Genomic DNA, 21,149 nt, shown 5'->3' with positions numbered 1-21,149 from the left:
ATTTGTCCCTACCCACTCAAACCACCCCCTCTCCTGGCACTTTCCCTTGCAACCGCAGAAAATGCTACACTTGTCGCTTTACCTCCCCTCTTGACTCCATCCAAGGACCCAAGCAGTCTTTCCAGGTGAGGCAGAGGTTCACCTGCACCTCCACCAATCTCATCTATTGCATCCACTGCTCTAGGTGTCGGCTGCTCTACATCGGTGAGACCAAGCACAGGCTTGGCGATCGCTTCGCCCAACACCCCCGCTCGGTTCGCAATAACCAACCTGATCTCCCGGTGGCTCAACACTTCAACTCCCCCTCCCATTCCAAATCTGACCCATCTGTCCTGGGCCTCCTCCATGGCCAGAGTGAGGCTCACCAAACATTGGAGGAGCAGCACCTCATATTCCGCTTGGGTAGTTTGCACCCCAGCGGCTTGAACATTGACCTCCAATTTCAGGTAGTCCTTGCTTTCTCCTTCTTTCCCCTCCCCTTCCCAGCTCTCCCACTGTCTCCACCTCTTCCTTTCTTCTTCCCTCCCCCAGACCCCCACATCAGTCTGGAGAAGGGTCTCAACCCGAAACGTCACCTATTTCCTTCGCTCCAGAGATGCTGCCTCACCCGTTGAGTTTCTCAAGCATTTTTGTCTGCCTTTATATTTTGCTTGGGCAGTTTACACCACAGTGGTATGAGTATTGATTCATCTAACCTCAAGTAACCCTTGCTTTCCCTCTCTCTCCGTCCCGCCTCCAACATAGTTCTCCGACTAGTTCCACTGTCCTTCCCCTCAGCCAACAATGAACCATTTTACATTTCCTTATCAAAATCCGTTTTGATCTGTCATTCTTACACCTTAGCCCTCTATATCTCTGGACTCCCTCTCCCCTGGCTCTCAGTCTGAAGAAGGATCAAAGCAGACGATGATCAAGGACATGTACGATGGTTCATTCCAACATTTTGTGGGGGGGGTTTTTTTGTCAACCAGGCAGCAGCCTTGCCTCAATAATGTTCAGGCATTGGTGCTTAAAATAATCTTCTGAAATACCTCCCTCAGATCTCATTTTTCCTTGGAGATGTTAATCCTAAAATAGCCGGGAGTTTGAGTGAAAAGTAAAGAACAGTGAATTGTGAAACGTTTCTATAAATCTCTGTGACGCCCTTGTTATTTTAATACCTCTATGTCAGAAGTGCTGTAGGATTATGCAGAATTGTAACAATGGATATTTGACAGGATAATTAGATTGTGCTGATTAGATGAGAAAGAGGAACATTAAACCCAGCTTGTACTTACATTGCTAAGTTTTTGTTATATAAGTTTAATGTAATTCTAAGTAAACCCGCATGAAGAAAGGACAGCACGATGGCACAGAGGTAGAGATGCTGCCTTATAGCACCAGAGATGCAGGTTTGATCCTGATTACAGATGCTTGTCTGTACGGAGTTTGTACTTTCTCCCCGTAGGACCTGCGTGGGTTTTCTCCGGGTGCTCTGGTTTCCTCCCACACTCCAAAGACGTGCAGGTTTGTAGGTTAATTGGCCACGGTAAAAGCTGTAAAGTGTCCCTAGCATGTAGGAGAGTGATCGCTGGCCAGTGCGGACTTGATGGGCCGAAGGGCCTGTTTGCACGCTGTATCTCTAAAGTCTAAAGCAAAGTCTAAGATTATCAAACCAACTTGTTGTGCCATGGATAGAAAGTTAGAAAAGCACCAAGTTTCATCACAGAAGTATAGTCCATGCCTGACACACCTTCAACAGTATAGAGTCAGACAGCACAGAAGCAGGCTCTTTAATTCACATGCACATGAATGCACAATGCATGGAGGGCTATGGATCATGTGTAGGGGATTGCAATTTGTTCATCTTAGACCAGAAGATGTAGGAGCAGATTTAGGCTATTTGGCCCATCGAGACTGCTCCGCCATTCGATCATGGCTGATCTATTTCTCCCTCTTAACCCCATTCTCCTGCCTTCTCCTCGTAATCGCCGATGCCCTCGCTAATCAATAACCTATCAATCTCCACTTTAAAAATGCCCATTGGCTTGACCTCCAACATTGTCTGTGGCAATGTACCCTAAGTTCATATAGGAGCAAATTTAGGCCATTTGCCCCATTGAGTCTGCTCTGCCATTCGATCATGGCTGATCTATCTTTTCCCTCTCAACCCCTTCGCCCCTCAACACCCTTACTATCAAAGAAACTGTCAACCTCTGATAAGTTCATAAGTTCTAGGTGTACAACTATGCCATTGAGCCACAAGTCATTTAAGGACTGAGATGGCACAGGAGCCAGGTAACTTTCTGTGGATCTGCAATTGTTTATTCCAATCGCTCCACTCTTTAAAACCACGACTATCTACACACCGTGGAAGGCTTTGATTATGTAGTGTCTTTCCGTGACTGGTTAGCACACGACAACGTTGTTCACTGTACCTCAGTGCATGAGACAATAAACAAAACTAACATAAACTGAAGAAGGGTCTCGACCCGAAACGTCACCCATTCCCACTCTCCAGAGATGCTGCCTGTCCCACTCAGTTACTCCAACATTTTGTGTCTACCTTCAATTTAAACCAGCATCTGCAGTTCTTTCCTACACATAAACTAAATTAAATGCTATTTCCGTATATATCTGCCTCCACCACCACCCCTGGCAGCACACTACAGGCACTCACCACTCAGTCACTTAAGGTTAACATCAACGTAAATAAAGTTCAGAGGGTGGTATTCGGCAGAATATTTTAAATGCATTAACAATGCTCTGTCTGATTTCAAAGTTGGTTTGCAGTATTCCTTTAAAGAAAGGTGTACTGAAAAGAATTTGGCAGGAACTAGCAGGATATTGATGGGAACAGATTTGCCTACCAGTTTTACGACGTGAGTTGGCAACCGATCTAATCTCACAGGTATTAACTAATCCAGTTTTGCTAGTTTGGCATCGAATCCCATTTTACCTGTTTCTAATGCTACAGGTCATCTTAAAATTACCTTTATATTATCACAGACCACAAGAGAACACAGGTTTCAGGTGAGGGGGGGGGAAGATTTAATAGGAACATGAGTGGTAACTTTTCCACACAAAGGGTGGTGGGTGTATGGAACGAGCTGCCGGAGGAGATAGTTGAGGCAGGGACTATCCCAATGTTTAAGAAACATTTAGACAGGTACATGGATAGGACAGGTCCATTTTGTAATTTTGTCAGGATTAAAGGAGGTGCCGGAAAATTGGTGGTGGGCCTGTAATTTAAAGAGAAGGTTAGTGGGGAAAAAGGAAGTAGAAAAACTAAACAAAGCCAACCTGATAACCGTACTTTGAAAAAGAATGCACAATTTATAAATCAGTGGATGCTTTATGATCCATGATGAAATGCAGACAGGATTAAAACACTGGTTATTGAATTTCAAAGCTTCAAAATTGATTCCAAACAAATGATGCTGTCAAACGTGTAAAAGAAGGGAGAGAGAGAGAGAGAGAGAGAGAGAGAGAGAGAGAGAAAGAAAGAAAGAGAGAATGTTACATTTAAATCCATGCTTATGTCGCTGATACTGATTCACCTGAGTTTTCCCCTTGATTCAAACTCGAAGAATGTCCGTAACTAGTCCGTAGGAGTCCGTAGATATATATATATCGTGGCGGCCCGCTATGCCAGCCGTAGGTACTTGTGGCATCAGGTAAGTCGGGACATTTTTTCCAGCCCGATAAAAAATGTCCACAAGTAAAGAAATGGTCGGGGTGAAAGAAATTGCCACTTTTTACTCGTAAGGAGGGCATCGAAATAGTCGTGGGAATTTGTAGACGTACTTGTAGGAGTTCGTGAACATAGTCGTGGAAGGTCGTAGGAGTTCGTAGATTACCACAATCGTGATTTTTTTTTTTATAAACTCGCCAGAGGTTTTGAATTAAGTCGTGAAAGTGGGACAGGCCCTTAGTCAAGAATCTAGCTATCTCTGCCTTAAACATATCCACTGACTTGGCCTCCACCGCCGTCTGTTGTAATGCTACTGAAGGTTATGAAATAAAATTCTCTTTTGAAAGCCATTCATTTTTATTCATTGTGGTTCTTTTCGACCATTAACACACCACCAAACTCTTCAACAGTTTCAAAATTGAACCACTACAAATTTTGCTTACACAATCTTTGTACACAAGTTAGACACACAAAGCTGGAGTAACTCAACGGGACAAGCAGCATCTCTGGAGAGAAGGAAAGGGTGACGTTTCGGGTTGAGACCCTTCTTAAGCCTTGACCTTCACTCAATTGTCCACACAGGTATTGGACTACTCAACTTCGAGTCATAGAGTCATATAGCGGGGAAACAGGCCCTTCAGCCCATCTTGCCCTCACTGACCAACATGTCCCAGCTACACTAGTCCCACCTGCCCGCATTTATCCCTTCAAACCTGTCCTATCCATGCACCTGTCTAATTGCTTCTTAAAAGGTGGGGTGGTCCCTGCCTCAACTCCCTCCTCTGGCAGCTTGTTCCATACACCCACCACACTCTGTGTGAAAACGTTACCCCTCAGATTCCTATTAAATCTTCCCCCCTTCACCTTAAACCTATGTTCTCTGATCCTCGATTTACCTACTGTGGGCAGGAGACTCTGTGCATCTACCCGATCTTGATGGGCTGAATGGCCTAATTCTGCGCCTATCACTCATGAACTTATGAATGACATATCCAAGAGCATAGTAATGCATATACTGGAAATCTGTAATTAAAACAGAAAAAAAATGGAAATATTCTTCAGGTCAAGTCAATAGACAATAGACAATTGGTGCAGGAGTAGGCCATTTGGCCCTTCGAGCCAGCACTGCCATTCAATGTGATTATGGCTGATCATCCCCAATCAGTACCCTGTTCCTGCCTTCTCCCCATATCCCCTGACTCCGCTATCTTTAAGAGCCCTATCTAGCTCTCTCTTCAAAGCATCTCAGGAGAGATAAATATTTAAAATACCAGGCTTAGAGAGATACGGATCAAAAATGGGTAAATGGAACCAGCTTAGATGGGCATTTTGATCGGCATGGAATGGTAGGGCTGAAGGGCCTGTTTCTACGCTATGTGACTGACAATAATCCAGTTAAAGAAAAATACTGTACATGAATGCAATTGTGCCGTTACGCATTGCAAGGATAAAGGATAAAGGGTACGACATTTATTGCAGAGATATATCATTGAAGTCAAATTAAGTCCGTATAACAGGGGGCACTAGCGGTGCAGCGCTATAGTTGCTGCCTCACCAGCGCCAGAGACCCAGGTTCGATCCTGACAATGGATGCAGCCTGTACAGTTTACACGTTTATCCCTGTGACCACGTGGGTTTTCTCCGGGTGCTCCAGTTTCATCCCACATTCCAAAGATGTGCAGGATTGTAGGTTAATTGGCTTCTGTAAATTGTTCCTAGTGTGTGAGATAGAACTAGTGTACGGGTGGTCGCTAGTTGGTGTAGACTCAGTGGGCTGGAGGGCCTGTTTCCACACTGTATCTCTAAACTAAACTCTAGTTCAAAGGTCTCCAATGAGGTCGATGGGAGGTCAGGATCGTACTTTAGCTGATGAGAGGACTGGTCAGTTGCCTGATAACAGCTGGGAAGAAACTGTCCATGAATCTGGAGGTATTGAATTGCGTTGCTGGCTTGAAGGGCCGAATGGCCTACTCGTGCACCTAATGTCTATTGTCTATTGTCTATTGACTATTGTCTATTGACTATGATCCTGATGGAATGATGGAGTTTGTGACCAGTTCAGCATTGTTGGTGCTGTTATTATTTCTTTAGATGCCACAGCTGCCTGGATTAATTTAGCCGAGCAATCCAGTGAGGAAAGAGGCCTTTCGGCCCACCAAGCCTGCATCGACCTGCGTTTCCCGTACACCAATACTATCCTGCACAGACTAGGGACACTTTACAATTTTACAGAGGCCAATTAACCTGCAAACCTTGTGAGAGGAAACCAGAGCACCTGGAGAAAACCCACACGGGTTTTTTTTCAGGGAGAAGGTACAGACTCCGTGCAGAGAGCAGCTGTGGTCAGGATGGAACCCGGGTCTCTGGCGCTGTAAGGCAGTGACTTTCCCGCAGCGCCACCGTGCCTTCCCAAGTTACTGAGTTATTCAGCATCGTGTGATCATATGTGGATTATCCAGTATCTGCCATCCTTTGTTTCTGCTCTCCGCCCGTGGTGGAACTGCAAGTACAAACATGTAGACAGCCGAGGAATTTTGCTTCAAAGCAATCGCAGAGCGTGCCAGTTTCCCTCCCTAGCTTGTCTTCAGTTGATGAATCAGGTCCTTTCTGGCATGATTTGCCATCTCGCAGTTTTATTTGGTTTCATTTAGAGATACCGTGTTGAAACAGGCCCTTTGGCCCACCGAGTCTATGCTGACCAGCAATCATTCTGCACTAGTTCATAAGTTCATAAGTTGTAAGAGCAGAATTAGGCCATTCGGCCCATGAAAATCTACTCCGCCATTCAATGATGGCTGATCTATCTTTCCCTCTCAACCCCATTCTCCTGCCTTCTCCCTGTAACCCCTGACACCCATACAAATCAAGAATCTATCAATTTCCACTTTAAAAATATCCTCTGACATGGCCTCCACAACCTTCCGTGGCAACAAATTCCAGGATGGACATAGACAATAGGTGCAGGAGTAGGCCATTCGGCCCTTCGAGCCAGCACTGCCATTCAATGTGATCATGGCTGATCATCTACAATCAGTACCCCGTTCCTGCCTTCTCTCCATACCCCCTGACTCCGCTATCTTTAACAGCTCTATCCAACTCTCTCTTGAAAGCATCCAGAGAATTGGCCTCCATTGCCATCCGAGGCAGGGAATTCCACAGATTCACAACCCTCTGTGTGAAAAGGTTTTTCCTCATCTCCGTTCTAAATGGCCTACCCCTTATTGTTAAACTGTGGCTCCTGGTTCTGGACTCCCCCAACATCAGGAACATGTTTTCTGCCTCTAGCGTGTCCAAACCTTTAATAATATTATATGTTTCAATAAGATATCCTCTCATCCTTCTAAATTTCAGAGTATAGATGCCCAGCCCCTCCATTCTCTCAGCATATGACAGTCCTGCCATCCCAGGAATTAACCTGGTGAACCTAATCTGCACTCCCATAATAGCAAGAACGTCCTTCATCAGATTAGGAGCCCAAAACTGCACACAATACTGCAGGTGTGGTCTCACTAGGGACATGTACAACTGCAGAAGGACCTTTTTGCTCCTATACTCAACTCCTCTTGTTATGAAGGCCAACATGCAATTCGTTTTCTTCACTGCCTGCTGTAGCTGCACCCTTACTTTGTACACACAAAGGACAATTGACAGAAGCCAATTAACCTACTAAACTGTACGTCTTTGGAGTATGGGAGGAAACCGGAGGTCCCGGAGAAAAAGCACCCGTAGTCAGGATCGAACACGGGTCTCTGGAGCTGTATGGCAGCAACTCTACCGCTGCGCCACCATGCCGCCCAAGAATTTCCCGGGAAGAAAAAAGTGCTTATGAGTTCAAGGCTGGGATAGACCTACTTGCTCGTAGGTCAGAGACTAGTTTAACGCCCATACTCCCTGGTAACGTTTCAGAAGACTTCAAGCTGAAGCCAATGCTTGTTTATTGCATAGAAATACCATGAGGGGATTATCAAAAACGCATCTGCCTTCCAAGGCAAATGCATTTGGAAAGCATGCAAAAAGTTCTGGGTGACAACAGATATTTCCACACAGCGAGGACACAAAGTGGTGGAATAACTCAACAGGTCAGATGGCATCTCTGGCGAACATGGATAGGTGACGTTTTGGGTCGAGACCCTTCTTCAAACTGATTGATGGGGGGGGGGGGATGGGGGGTGAAGAAGAAAGGTAGGAGAGGCAGGACAAAGCAAGGCAGGCAATAGGTGTATGTGTAGATTATCCCTAGTGTGTGTAGGATAGTGTTGGTGCGCGGAGATCGCTGGACGGTGGAGACTCGGTGGATTCAGGCAAATGGTGGATGCAGGATATAGGAAGATGGTTGGAACAAAGAGGCGGCACGGTGGCACAGCGGTAGAGTTGTTGCTTTTCAGCTCTAGAGAAACAGTCCAATCCTGACTACGGGTGCTGTCAGTTTTGTATCTTCTCCCTGTAACTGCGTGGGTTTTCTCCGGGTGCTCCGGTTTCCTCCCACATCCTGACAAAGTGCAAATTTGCCGGTTAATTGCTTTCTCCAAACTGGCCCTAGAGTGTTTGTGTAGGATTGATCTAGAGTACGGGTGACCGCTGGTCAGCATGGACTCGGTGGGCCGATTGGCCTGTTTCCCGCGTTGTACCCCTAAACTAAAACTATCCATGTTCTCCAGTGATGCTGCCTGACCCGCTGCGTTACTCCAGCACTTTGTGACCTTATTCCGTGCTGGGTAATTCATCCACCAATCTCAACCTGGGCCCTGATTACCGTCTTGTGATCTCTCCCAACTCTCCTTCCTAGTTTGCGTTCTGGCCAATTACACTGTGTGGGTTTTTAAAAATCTGTTACATATTTATTCGAGAGATGGTTTTGGCAAGTTCGCCTGTAATGGCTGGAAGCATTAAACTATGATGAGGGATGCTGTGAATGCACAATAATTACCTACTGCGATGCAAGGATAATAATCAGTCGCAGATGATTTCCCAGAGCTGCACAGTATGTGTTGCCGACCAATGTGTAGGAAGGAAGTGTAGATACTGGTTTAAACCGAAGATGCTGGAGTAACTGAGACAGGTAGCACCTCTGGAGAGAATGAATGGGTGACGTTTCTGGTCGAGACCCTCACCCTTCTTCAGACTGAGAGTCAGGGGAGAGGGAAACGAGATATATAGACAGTTTTGTTTGGAGATACAGCGCGGAAACAGGCCCTTTTGCCCGCCGAGTCCCCCCCGTCCAGCGATCTCCGCGCACCAACGCTATCCTACGCACACTAGGGATAATCTACACATACACCAAGCCAATGAACTTACAAACCCGTATGTCTTTGGAGTGTGGGAGGAAACCGAAGATCTCAGAGAAAACCCACGTGGTCACAGTGGGAATGTACAAACTCCGTACACAGACAGCACCCGTAGTCGGGATCGAACCCGGGTCTCCGGCGCTGCTACTCTACCGCTGCGCCACCATGCTGCCCTGTGATGTAGAGAGATATAGACCAAATGAATGAAAGATATGCAAAGAAGTAACGGTGGTCACCGTTTGTCTAACGTTACGATGGTCATCATTTAACATCGTTACTTTAATGCATTTCTTTCAATCATTTGTTCGATATCTCTCTACATCACTGTCCATATCTCTCATTTCTCTTTCTCCTCAGCCTGAAGAAGGGTCCCGACCCGAAATGTCACCCATTCTTTCTCTCCAGTAGTCAGGATCGAACCTGGGTCTCTGGCGCTGTGAGGCAGCAACTCTACCAACATTCAGGAAACGTTTCACTGCACATTGGCACAACCATACTAATGGCCACCTATGTAAGGATAGTAGATTACATTGAGCCAGTACACGAGAGTCGCTATGTTGCTTGCTCCACCTATTAACCTTCAAGTTCAGGGCTGTTAGAAATGTGGTATTTAACTTGGCCATTGACCTGTTGTCCTGATTGTCGGCCTGGCCTTACGGTGTTTTAGATTTCCTCCAACTAATGATGTCACGGTGGCACAGTGGCACAGTTGCTGCCTTACTGCGCCAGAGACCCGGGTTCCATCCTGACCAGGGGTGCTGTCTGTACGGAGTTTGCAGTTTCTCCCTGTGACCTGCGTGGGTTTTCTCCAGATGCTCCGGTTTCTTTGCACACTCCAAAGACGTACAGGTTTGTAGGTTAATTGGCATGGTTAAAATTCTAAATTGTCCCTAGTGTGTAGGAGGATAGAGCTAGTGTGCGGGGTGATCGCTGGTCACAGGGAGAACTGGACCAGCGTAGTACAACGTACAGACTCCACACAGACAGCACTGGTGGTCAGGATGGTACCCGGGTCTCTGGCGCTGTAAGGTAGCAACACTACAGCTGCGCCACTGTGCCACCATAAACATATGTGTGTACTTGTGTTGGAAGGAATTGCAGAATGCTGGTTTAAATCGAAAATAGGCACAAAATACTGGAGTAGCTCAGACTGAAGAAGGGTCTCGACCCGAAACGTTACCCATTCCTTCTCTCCAGAGATGCTGCCCGTCCCGCTGAGTTACTCCAGCATTTTGTGTCTATATATGTTTGTACATATTTAGTACGTAGGTTGCAGGCTAAACATCAAGAGAAGTGGATGAGAGTTGTAATTTATGAAGACACTTTCAGTAATGGTCGCACTCTAGTGGTTACTCTGGGAAGGGCAGAATATGTTACACACTTGGAAACAGCTCAGTATGAAATAATCAGAATGACTAAGTACAAGACAGATGAGATGAAAAAAAGCCTCAGCATTTACACATGCATATTGCATTCTAACAATCCCAGTGTAAAGACTTTGACACAAAACACTTTAGATACACCACAGGTAGACAAAAATGCTGGAGAAACTCAGCGGGGGAGGCAGCATCTATGGAGCGAAGGAATAGGTGACGTTTCAGGTCGAGACCCTTCTTCAGATTGATACACCACCTTCAGCCCTCCAGTGATCACCCGGCGGACTAGCACTATCCTACACACTTTGGATAATTTACAATTTTACTGAAGCCAATTAATTGACAAACCCGTAAGTCTTTGGAGAAAGGGAACAAACCGGAGCACCCAGAGAAAACCCACGCGGTCCGAGGGGGAACTTAGTAACTCTGTGTAGCTCCCATGATCAGGATCGAACCTGGGTCTCTGGCGCTGGAAAGGCAGCAACTCTACCGTGCCTCCCCGCTCTTTGCAACCTTACAAGGCTGCAACAGCAATAGTATATATTTTTAAATTTGTATTTTTTATTAGAAGCCGTGCACAGGAGTATAAACCGCCGCATATGACAAACATTTCGTGTACAACTTCTATTTTAAATTTAACAAGAAAAAGGTAGATCAAGAAAGAGAGAGAGAGTGAGAGAAGCAAGGAGCGAAGGAAGCAATGTGTGTCCCTGGAGAGGGAACATGCGGTTTTCACGGGGACTTTGGAGGTATTCCGTGGGCGCTGGTCACCGCGTGGGGTTGAGGGTATTGTGAATAATGATTGTAATGTTGTACTATAATGACACTTGATATAATGTAAGTTCGTTTTGTGTATGACTTGATCTGTTGTATTATTTGATGTGTTGAATAAAGTCTTTGAAAAGAAAAAAAAAAAAAAAAAAAAGGAAGCAATGATGTGTAAACCCCTAGAGTACCAGATGGGCAGGCCAGATAAAGACAAAAACCCATACAACTGTAAAAAAAAAAAAGAAAGAGAAGAAAAAGAAAACAAGAGGAATCTCTTGAATCTGTGGAATTCTCTGCCACAGAAGGTAGTTGAGGCCAGTTCATTGGCTATATTTAAGAGGGAGTTAGATGTGGCCCTTGTGGCTAAAGGGATCAGGGGGTATGGAGAGAAGGCAGGTACATGATACAGAGTTGGATGATCAGCCATGATCATATTGAATGGCGGTGCAGGCTCGAAGGGCCAAATGGCCTACTCCTGCACCTATTTTTTTATGTTTCTATGTTTCTAAGAGAGAAAAAATGGGACCCTTGTGTAGGGATATACCTGCTTCATATCTTACCACACCCATCCCCCAGTTCGTGAATCGGTTTATTTCCAGAGTTGTGTTGCACCATACTATACTTGTAATAAATCAATAAATGGAGACCATATCTTTAAAAATTGCTCTGATTTTCCTGTTAAGACGAGTCTCATATCTTCTAGATGTAGCGTCTGAGACATGCTTGTGATCCACATTTTAAACGTTGGGGTGGATGCATTTTTCCAAAATCTGAGTATACGTTTTTTTTTTTTGCCGTTATCAGGCCGTGGTTAAGGAAACGTCTTTGAAATATTGATAGCTCAGAGCAGGCATCTGTTGTTCCAAAAATAATCAATTCTGTATGGGGGCAGCAATAGTATTTTACACAGCAAAATGTGTTTAGTCTATTATTATTGTCACGTGTACCAAGGTACAGAGTAAAGCTTTTGTTTCCATGTTATTCAGTCAAAGGAAAGACTGAAGAAGGGTCTCGACCCAAAATCGCCACTCATTCCTTCTCTCCAGAGATGCTGCCTGTCCCGCTGAGCAATCCAGCATTTTGTGTCTACCACATCAATACAGTGCAAGGATAAAGGTCTAAAATAAGATATTGACCGTGCAAATATATATGCAAAGTTAAATCTGGAGATAATATGAAGATGTTATTGTTGTTATTGTAGATAATATATTATGTTGAGTTGCTCCAGCAATTTGTGTATGATATACATAAGATACCAGCATCTGCAATTCATTGTGTGTCTCTAAAGAAAATGAAAGGTCAGTCATGTAAAAACACACAGTAACACACACAGTAACCACAGGCTAATTTTAAAACGTGTAGCCAATTTAGTTCACATGCTTTCTTCTCAATGTTGAGCTTCTGGATAGAGCTGTTTCACGAAGTAAATAAATGCTCACAATATATTGTGGTACCCACAGAAAGATGATGAAAACAGGTTTATGTCAGAGTTGCTGCTTCACAGCACTAGGGTTCCGGGTTCGATCCTGACTACGGGTGCTGTCTGCACTGAGTTTGTACGTTCTCCCCATTACCTGCGTGGGTTTTTTCCAGGTGCTCCGGTTTCCTCCCACATTCCAAAGACGTTTAGGTTTGTAGGCAAATTGGCTTCTGTGAATTGTAAATTGTCCCTAGTGTGTTGCGGTGGTCGCTGGTCGGCACGGACTCGATGGGCCGAAGGGCCTGTTTTCACACTGTATCTTTAAACTAAATTAAATATAGGTCTGTACATAATGGAATATATTCATCTGTATCTACTATCGTGCATTTATTGATTAGTACAGGTATCTGAGATAGATCTGCCATGATGGGCCGAATGGCCTAATTCTACTCCTTATGACATTGATATCAGAGAAACAGATGTCATAGAAACATAGAAACATAGAAATTAGGTGCAGGAGTAGGCCATTCGGCCCTTCGAGCCTGCACCGCCATTCAATATGACCAAAACTGGACGCAATACTCCAGGTGTGGTCTCACCAAGACCCTGTACAACTGCAGTAGAACCTCTCTGCTCCTATACTCAAATCCTTTTGCAATGAAAGCTAACATACCATTCGCTTTCTTTACTGCCTGCTGCAACTGCATGCCTACCTTCAATGACTGGTGTACCATGACTCCCAGGTCTCGCTGCATCTCCCCCTTTCCCAATTGGCCACCATTTAGATAATAATACTAATAATAATGATAATAATAATGTCGACAAATATATTTTTCTTGTCTCTTTTGGGGGATCAAAGGGAATGACCTCTTGACCTCACATTACATGTACCCACGATACAACGATAAGAAAGACAGACACAAAATGCTGGGGTAACTCAGCGGGCTAGGCAGCATCTCTGGAGTAAATGGATAGGTGATGTTTTGGGTCCAGACCCTTCTTCAGACTGATCATAGTGGGCAGAGTGGGGGGGGGAAGGAACTGGAGGCAAGTAAAGGCAGGACAATCAGGGCCGGCAACAGATAACATGAGGCAAGGAGGTTCCATGATAAACTGATTGTTGGATAGGGGCAGGCTTGAGCCCAAGAGGGATATATAGTTGAAAATTGTGGAGCTGGTTAATGTACCTTTAGTGAGAGAGGGGGGTGGGGTGGATGGGTGTGCGTAGGAGGGGGAAGGGGAAGACCCAAAAAGTTGCCTATCCATTTTCTCCAGTGATGCTGATTTACCCACTGAGTTACTCCAGCATTTTGTGTCTAATTTCAGTTTAAAAAAAATCTGCAGTTCCTTTTTAATACAACAATAACATTTTTCTTTCTTTTTAAAATTAAAGAAATTTGAGCTGTGTTAGTGATAAAGACACCATCAGTAAGTATTGTAAATTGTCCCTAGTGTGTGTAGGATAGTGTGGCGGGGGTCGCTGGTCGGCGCGGAGTAGGTGGGCCGAAGGGCCTGTTTCCACTCTGTATCTCTAAACTAAACTAAATATCGGACTGGACACAATGGAATAGATATCTTCTATATCTGAAACCGTGCATTAATATCAGAGGAACATATTTGTTCACAGTAGTCATGGGTTTGTGGCCCAACAATATTTTTTAATCACTTCACTTACATAATACTTTACAAGAATTAACAAAGCATTCTATAGCCCATATAGGATGTTGTAGTTATAAATAAGGACAGGAAATACCAGGGATAGTTATCATGCTTAAGAAGGAACTGTTTGAATGAAATGTTTGAATGCTGCACTGACTGGCTGACATTTTAAATTTCGTTGTACATGGCCCATGTTACAATGACAATAAAGAAACTATTCTATTCTAACTATTCTAACTGCAGATGCTGGAAAATCGAAGGTAGACAAAAATGCTGGAGAAACTCAGCGGGTGAGGCAGCATCTATGGAGCGAAGGAGATAGGCAACGTTTCGGGTCGAGGCCTTTCTTCTTCTTCTTCTTTGGAGTTTTACGGCAGCCGGCATCCGCAATGTTGCATTGCTGCCACCTTCTGGCTTCATTCCACAGTACTCATGTCTTTACATTATATCCTTTTTATAAGCCCAGAGGCCCTCAAGAAATCAAACAACAACTTTATTCCTTTTCCTTTCCCTCCACACTCTAGAATGTTCGTTACTGATATTTCTGTCAATCCAATTTTCCTCATTTCAATGATCATAAATCCTCTTTCTGTCTCATATCTCCTACATGCAATTAGGGCACGCTGAACTGTTTCTGGCTGATGGCATTCCTCACACAGCCCAGTAGGGCGTTTTCCCAATATTTTTAATGTGCTGTTCAGGTGAGTGTGTCCTATCCTCAATCTTGTTAATACTACCTGTTCCCCCCTCTTCTTGCTGTAATGCCCACTCTGTTTTGTAGCGAATAGAGGTGTCTCCCCTTTGTCTCCTGTTCCCAGTATTGTTGCCATTCCTGATTTATTTTCTTCCACACAATGTGTTTTCCTTCAGATTTGGATAGTTGTAAGTTTACCTCTATGTTTCTTTTTTTTACAGCCTCCTTTGCTAATTGATCCACCTTTTCATTCCCTAGAACACCAATGTGTGCTGGGACCCACAACAAAGTCACGTCACTGCCCCTCCTTGTCACTTGGCTTAATAGTAGCATGATTTCATACACTAAGTCAGGCCGTCTATGGGATGCACCAGATTTGCTGATAATGAGTCGCTACATATTAATACTTTACATGGTTGCATCTGTTCCATCCACCGAACTGCCATCAAAATAGCGTACAGTTCCACTGTATCGAGGCCTTTCAACATAAATGGTCCTTTAAGGGCGGCACAGTGACGTAGTCGGTAGAGTTGCTGCTTCACAGCTCCGGAGAACCGGGTTCGATCCTGACTGCAGGCCCTGTTTGTGTGGAGTTTCTTCGTCCTCCCTCAGACCTGCGTGGGTTTTATCCGGATGCTCCGGTTTCCTCCCACACTCCAAAGATGTAGAGGTTTGTGGGCTGATTGGCTTCTGTAAATTGCCTCTAGTGTGTAGGATAGTGCTGGTGTACGGGGTGATCGCTGTTCGGTGCAGACACAGTGTGCCCAAGGGCCTGTATCCACGCTGTATCTCTAAAGTCTATACTACAGTAAACAATACTGTGTGCAACCTTGACATCTAATCTTTGTTTCCCAATTCAAATGCTAATAAACATGCTTAATTTATAGCAATTAGTGATATGGAGACACAAACACATCGTGCTTGAGTCATTATGCCTGCATTCAGTGCTAGTTCCCTCACCCTGTCCACGGGTCCAGCCACCAGCCTCCACCACCCACTGAGGCAGAGAATTCCACAGACTCACAACTCTCTGTGTGAAAACGTTTTTCCTCATCTCTGTTCTAATTGGCTTACCACTTATTCTTAAACTGTGGCCCCTGGTTCTGGACTCCAGCAACATTGGGAACATGTTTCCTGCCTCTAGTGTGTCCAAACCCTTAATAATCTTATACGTTTCAATAAGATCTCCTCTCATCCTTCTAAATTCCAGAGTATACAAGCCCTGCCGCTCCAATCTATCAACATATGACAAGTCACCTGTGTCTGTGCCAACACTAGAACCTGTGCCTGTACACTAGAACCATCCTACACACTAGCAGTTTACAATTTTGACCAAAGCCAATGAACCTGTATGTCTTTGGAGTGTGGGAGGTAACCGGAACATCCGGAGAAATCCCACGCGGTAATGGGGAGAATGTACAAACTCCATACAGACAGTAGTCAGGATTGAACCTGGGTCTCTGGCGCTGTAAGGCAGCAACTCTACCGCTGTGCCACTAAAAACTTCCTTTGTTCATTATATGGTGCGGGAAGATGCAATTTACTCAGACTCAGATTAATTAGATTCTATTCCACTTAATTAATAATTAAAACAAAATTATTATTTTTTAAACGGTTTTATTCATCACATTGCACATAATGTGCAAGTGAAATGAATTTGTCAGCAGCGGTACAATGGTAAAGAACACACAATACACAATAAAAATTTAACACAAACATCCACCACAGCATTCATCACTGTGGTGGAAGGCACAAAAATTGGCCAGTCCTCCTCCATTTTCCCCCCGTGGTCGGGAACCTCAGATGTTGGGAAAGAGGGAGATGCAGCGAGACCTGGGTGTCATGGTACACCAGTCATTGAAGGTAGGCATGCAGGTGCAGCAGGCAGTAAAGAAAGCGAATGGCATGTTGGCTTTCATAGCAAGAGGATTCGAGTATAGGAGCAGGGAGGTTCTACTGCAGTTGTATAGGGTCTTGGTGAGACCACACCTGGAGTATTGCGTGCAGTTTTGGTCTCCAAATCTGAGGAAGGACATTATTGCCATAGAGGGAGTGCAGAGAAGGTTCACCAGACTGATTCCTGGGATGTCAGGACTGTCTTATGAAGAAAGACTGGATAGACTTGGTTTATACTCTCTAGAGTTTAGGAGATTGAGAGGGGATCTTATAGAAACTTACAAAATTCTTAAGGGGTTGGACAGGCTAGATGCAGGAAGATTGTTTCCGATGTTGGGGAAGTCCAGGACAAGGGGTCACAGCTTAAGGATAAGGGGGAAATCCTTTAAAACCGAGATGAGGAGAACTTTTTTCACACAGAGAGTGGTGTGTCTCTGGAACTCTCTGCCACAGAGGGTAGTTGAGGCCAGTTCATTGGCTATATTTAAGAGGGAGTTAGATGTGGCCCTTGTGGCCAAGGGGATCAGAGGGTATGGAGAAAAGGCAGGTACGGGATACTGAGTTGGATGATCAGCCATGATCATATTAAATGGCGGTGCAGGCTCGAAGGGCCGAATGGTCTACTCCTGCACCTAATTTCTATGTTTCTATGTTTCTATGTTACCGCTGTGGGCGTCCAGATGGTAAAAGGACAAATCAATCACACGCAATCTACCAAACGTAGGATGTTGAATTTTCTTTGTCTTCTAACCGAGGGTCAAACAGGCATCATTAATATTGATGATGTTGACATTTCTAATGGTGGTGATTGCAGATTTTTGAGTGGCCATCCTGCCACGTTTTCTGATTACGTGCACCGTGGCTCTTTGAATGATGATTTTGTTGGTATTTGCGCTGGTGATGTTATTCACTTCTCCACCGGGGCCTCGAACAATGCTCCCGCTGTGATTTTTCATGCTGATCCAATTGGAACGTTGAAGAAGGACCCCTCCGCGTTTACGTGCGGTGTTCCGAGGAGGATATTGAGCTGCGGCCATCTTGGACGGTGGACGAGAGGTCCAGGCGATGCTTCCACTGCATCTCCGGTTGAGTTTCTGAACTGTGGTCACGTTGGGGTTTTGAGTGGTGACAGTGCAAGTGTTCCTGATGATGTTATTTGGGTTTCTGTTTGCCGAGTTTTTAATGAGGAAAATGTTGGGGTTTTTAGTGGCAATTAACAACAAGTTGTGACCAGCAGTCGTTCTTGGCTTTTCGCTGGACACCATCGAAGGATTTTGGTTGGTTGGTCTTGCCTTCTGAGTAGACGTTAGCACAGAGTTTCTTGAGATGATTCCCCAAGGGTTCCTAGCGATGGTTGCCGACACTTTTCCGATGCTGTTTAACTTGGGTTTCCTCGCTAAAGTTATCCAAGACCCATCAGCGTTCTCGATGGCAGGAGTCCGGTGACATCTAGTGGAACTCACCGAGTAGTTTCTAGTAGAGGGACGAGGGGCTGAATGGCTCACATCTTCGTTCCTAGCAGAAGCCTTAGTTGGCCCATCATTGGCATGGATAAAGATTGCTGCTTCAGGGTACTTTGTGGCAGTGGCTGAAATATTTGCAGTGATGTTTGACCTGTGGTTGTTCATTAGTCTTTCCTTAAGCCTTTTTGCAGTAGTGCATAATTTCTCTCTGGTAAAACACCCATGAAGGAACTTGAGATGTTTATACACATTCAAAGTGCTGGGTTGAAGCAAATCATTATTTCTGTTGGTAACCACGGATGGCAATTTAATCCTCGGGTTTTTCGTGGATATTACCCATTGTTTTAAAGGCATCGATCCTTTAGAACCCCGAGTTGTCGGACTGGAAACCTGGGCAACATTTCCCATGGCTGTAAATTGTTCATAGCTTGGACGTAGCAACTTTTTGACTTCAGCTATTAAAGGAATCAGATATTTTCGGTGATGTGTTCTCCATCCAGGATGGGCACAGAAGGATATCAGATCTTCTGGGTCAGATTCAATCCCAATTACATCACACAGAGAGGATTTGGTATCCTCATCAGCTGAAGGGAGACCACAGAAAGAGTTATTAATTATACGATACGATACGATATGCCAAGTCATAAAAACACAAAATACATGGAACATTTGGTCCAACCATTCATCCATTCCTTCATCCATCCATCCATCCATCCATCCATCCATCCATCAAGGCAAAGCAAGGTAGGCATGAGGGAGAAAAGAATTGGGATATTAACGGATAGCGTTGGATGAAACAGCTGTAGATAAGGGGGCGCACAGCTGGAGATAAGGGGGCGCACAGCTGGAGATAAGGGGGCGCAGAGATGGTGGGGAAACATGTTGAACATAAACAGACTTAATATTAAATATTCTTGTACCAAGTGTGTTCCAAATGTTGCCCATCCCCGACCAACACCTGCGTTGACTTGGTCTCGTTCCTTCAAGGATCTGATCTTGTGTAATAATTTCCAAGCTGGGGGAATAAAAGATTGCAGCCATAAATGTTGTGAGAAACAAAGAATCCGCAGATGCCAGTTTAAAAAAAAAGTCACAAAGTGCTGGAGTAACTCGGTGGATCAGGCTGCACCTCTGGAGAACTCGGATAGGTGGCGTTTCTGAAGAAGGGTACCGATCCGAAATGTCACCTAGCCATGGTCTCCAGAGATACTACCTGACCAGCTGAGCTATTCCAACGCTTTGTGTCCTTATTTGGCATTGAGAACCATGCGCCCATGCCTCTGCAGTGGACAGAGGTCCTCTGTAACCAGAGGAAGGAGTGTACTCTCTCATTAACTACCCATCTCCCTGCCTCTTGCACGGAAGAGTCTACATGCACAAAATGCTGGAGTAACTCAGTGTGTGAGGCAGCATCTATGGAGAGGCAGCATCTAAGGAATTAGCGACGTTTCGGGTTGAGACCCTTCTTTAGACTACATACTCTTGGCCAAGCCGCTATCACATATCCCACTAAACTGGAGTAGAAGCAAGTCTTACTTGATCCCTGCATCGGAATAATAATTTGGAGGTTGGAGGTTGGGATTCACAAGTGCTGGTGTTGGCATTGTACCTCAGTTAGTGTCATGTAATGGGGGTTGAATGGAGTCATTCAGAAATAGAACATCATGAGAGGTCTGGGTCACATTTAAAATGGACCTACTGGATAGGGTTCCAACCAAAACGTCACTTATTCTTTTTCCCCAGAGATGCTGCCTGACCCTTTGAGTTACTGCAGCATTCTGAGCATATCATGGGCATAAACCAACATCTGCAGTGCCTTCCTAAACAAATTCACAACTCATGGCTGGTTCTGGACCCCCGACATTGGGAACATGTTTGCTGCATTTAGCGTGTCCAATCCCTTAATAATCTTTTATTTTTTAAAATATTTCATTTATTAGAAGTAATGTACATTACAGCGATATAACCCAAAAATAACATAATACATTTCCTGTACCACTTCTTAGTTTAAGCTTTAAAAAGAAGGAAAGTAGAGAGAGTTAGATAGGATAGTAAGTGCGTGAAAGAGTGACCGAGAGGGACCCGTAGAAACGTAAAACCTGAAGAGGAGATAAAAAGAAAATCAAAGAAAAAGAAAAAACAAAGGGAGAAAAATAGAGAACAAAAGATATAAGAAAGTAAAATAAGATAAAAGGGATATACCTACTTCGTATCTTTACACACCCCTCACCAGGTCCTGAAACCATTTATTTTCAAAGTTATGTTGCACCCTATACTTATAATAAGTCGATAAATGGAGACCAAATCTTTTGGAAATGGTCTGCGTTGCCTGCTAGGAGGAATCTCATGTCTTCCAGGGGTAACATTTCGGACATATTTGAAATCCACATTTTTATCGTTGGTGTGGGAGCGTTTTTCCAGAATTTAATCCCTTAATAATTTTATATGTTTCTATAAGATCCCCCTCGCATCCTTCTAAATTCCAGTGAATACAAGCCCAGTCGCTCCATTCTTTCATCATATGTCAGTCCCGCCATCCCGGGAATTAACCTTATAAACCTACACTGCACTCCCTCAATAACAGGAATGTCGTTCCTCAAATTTGGAGACCAAACCTGCACACTATAGTCCAGGTGTGGTCTCACCAGAGCCCTGCACAACTGCAGAAGGACCTCTTTGCTCCTGTACTCAAATCCTCTCGTTTTGCAGGCCAACATGCAATTAGCTGTCTTCACTGCCTGCTGCACCTGCATGCTTGCTCCTGCTTCTAATATCCCATTGAACATCTCAAATTCAAACATTTGACATCGGACAGAGTGCCAAGAGATTTTTAAACCGGTTTCATATGTTATTAATTATGCTAGATGCTTTGACATAACTTAGTACATATCTAAATGGTAAAACTCACCACGAGG

General features: G+C 44.5%; 1 protein-coding gene across 1 annotated transcript; it reads right to left on the bottom strand.

Annotated features, from left to right (window-relative positions):
• Positions 1-16,500: 16,500 nt before the first annotated feature.
• Positions 16,501-20,146, bottom strand: LOC129708843 (uncharacterized). The gene is made up of 2 exons (XM_055654866.1): positions 19,155-20,146; positions 16,501-18,818 (listed from the first exon to the last, which is right to left on the bottom strand). The coding sequence occupies exons 1-2, from the start codon at positions 19,273-19,275 to the stop codon at positions 17,518-17,520; spliced, it is 1,422 nt and encodes a 473-aa protein (XP_055510841.1). The 5' UTR covers positions 19,276-20,146; the 3' UTR covers positions 16,501-17,517.
• Positions 20,147-21,149: the final 1,003 nt, after the last annotated feature.

Source organism: Leucoraja erinacea, chromosome 24 (genome assembly GCF_028641065.1).
Source record: "Leucoraja erinacea ecotype New England chromosome 24, Leri_hhj_1, whole genome shotgun sequence".
Taxonomy (NCBI): domain Eukaryota; kingdom Metazoa; phylum Chordata; class Chondrichthyes; order Rajiformes; family Rajidae; genus Leucoraja; species Leucoraja erinaceus.
The sequence above is the reverse complement of the archived record's forward strand: the minus strand, read 5'-3'. Positions and strand labels throughout refer to the sequence as shown.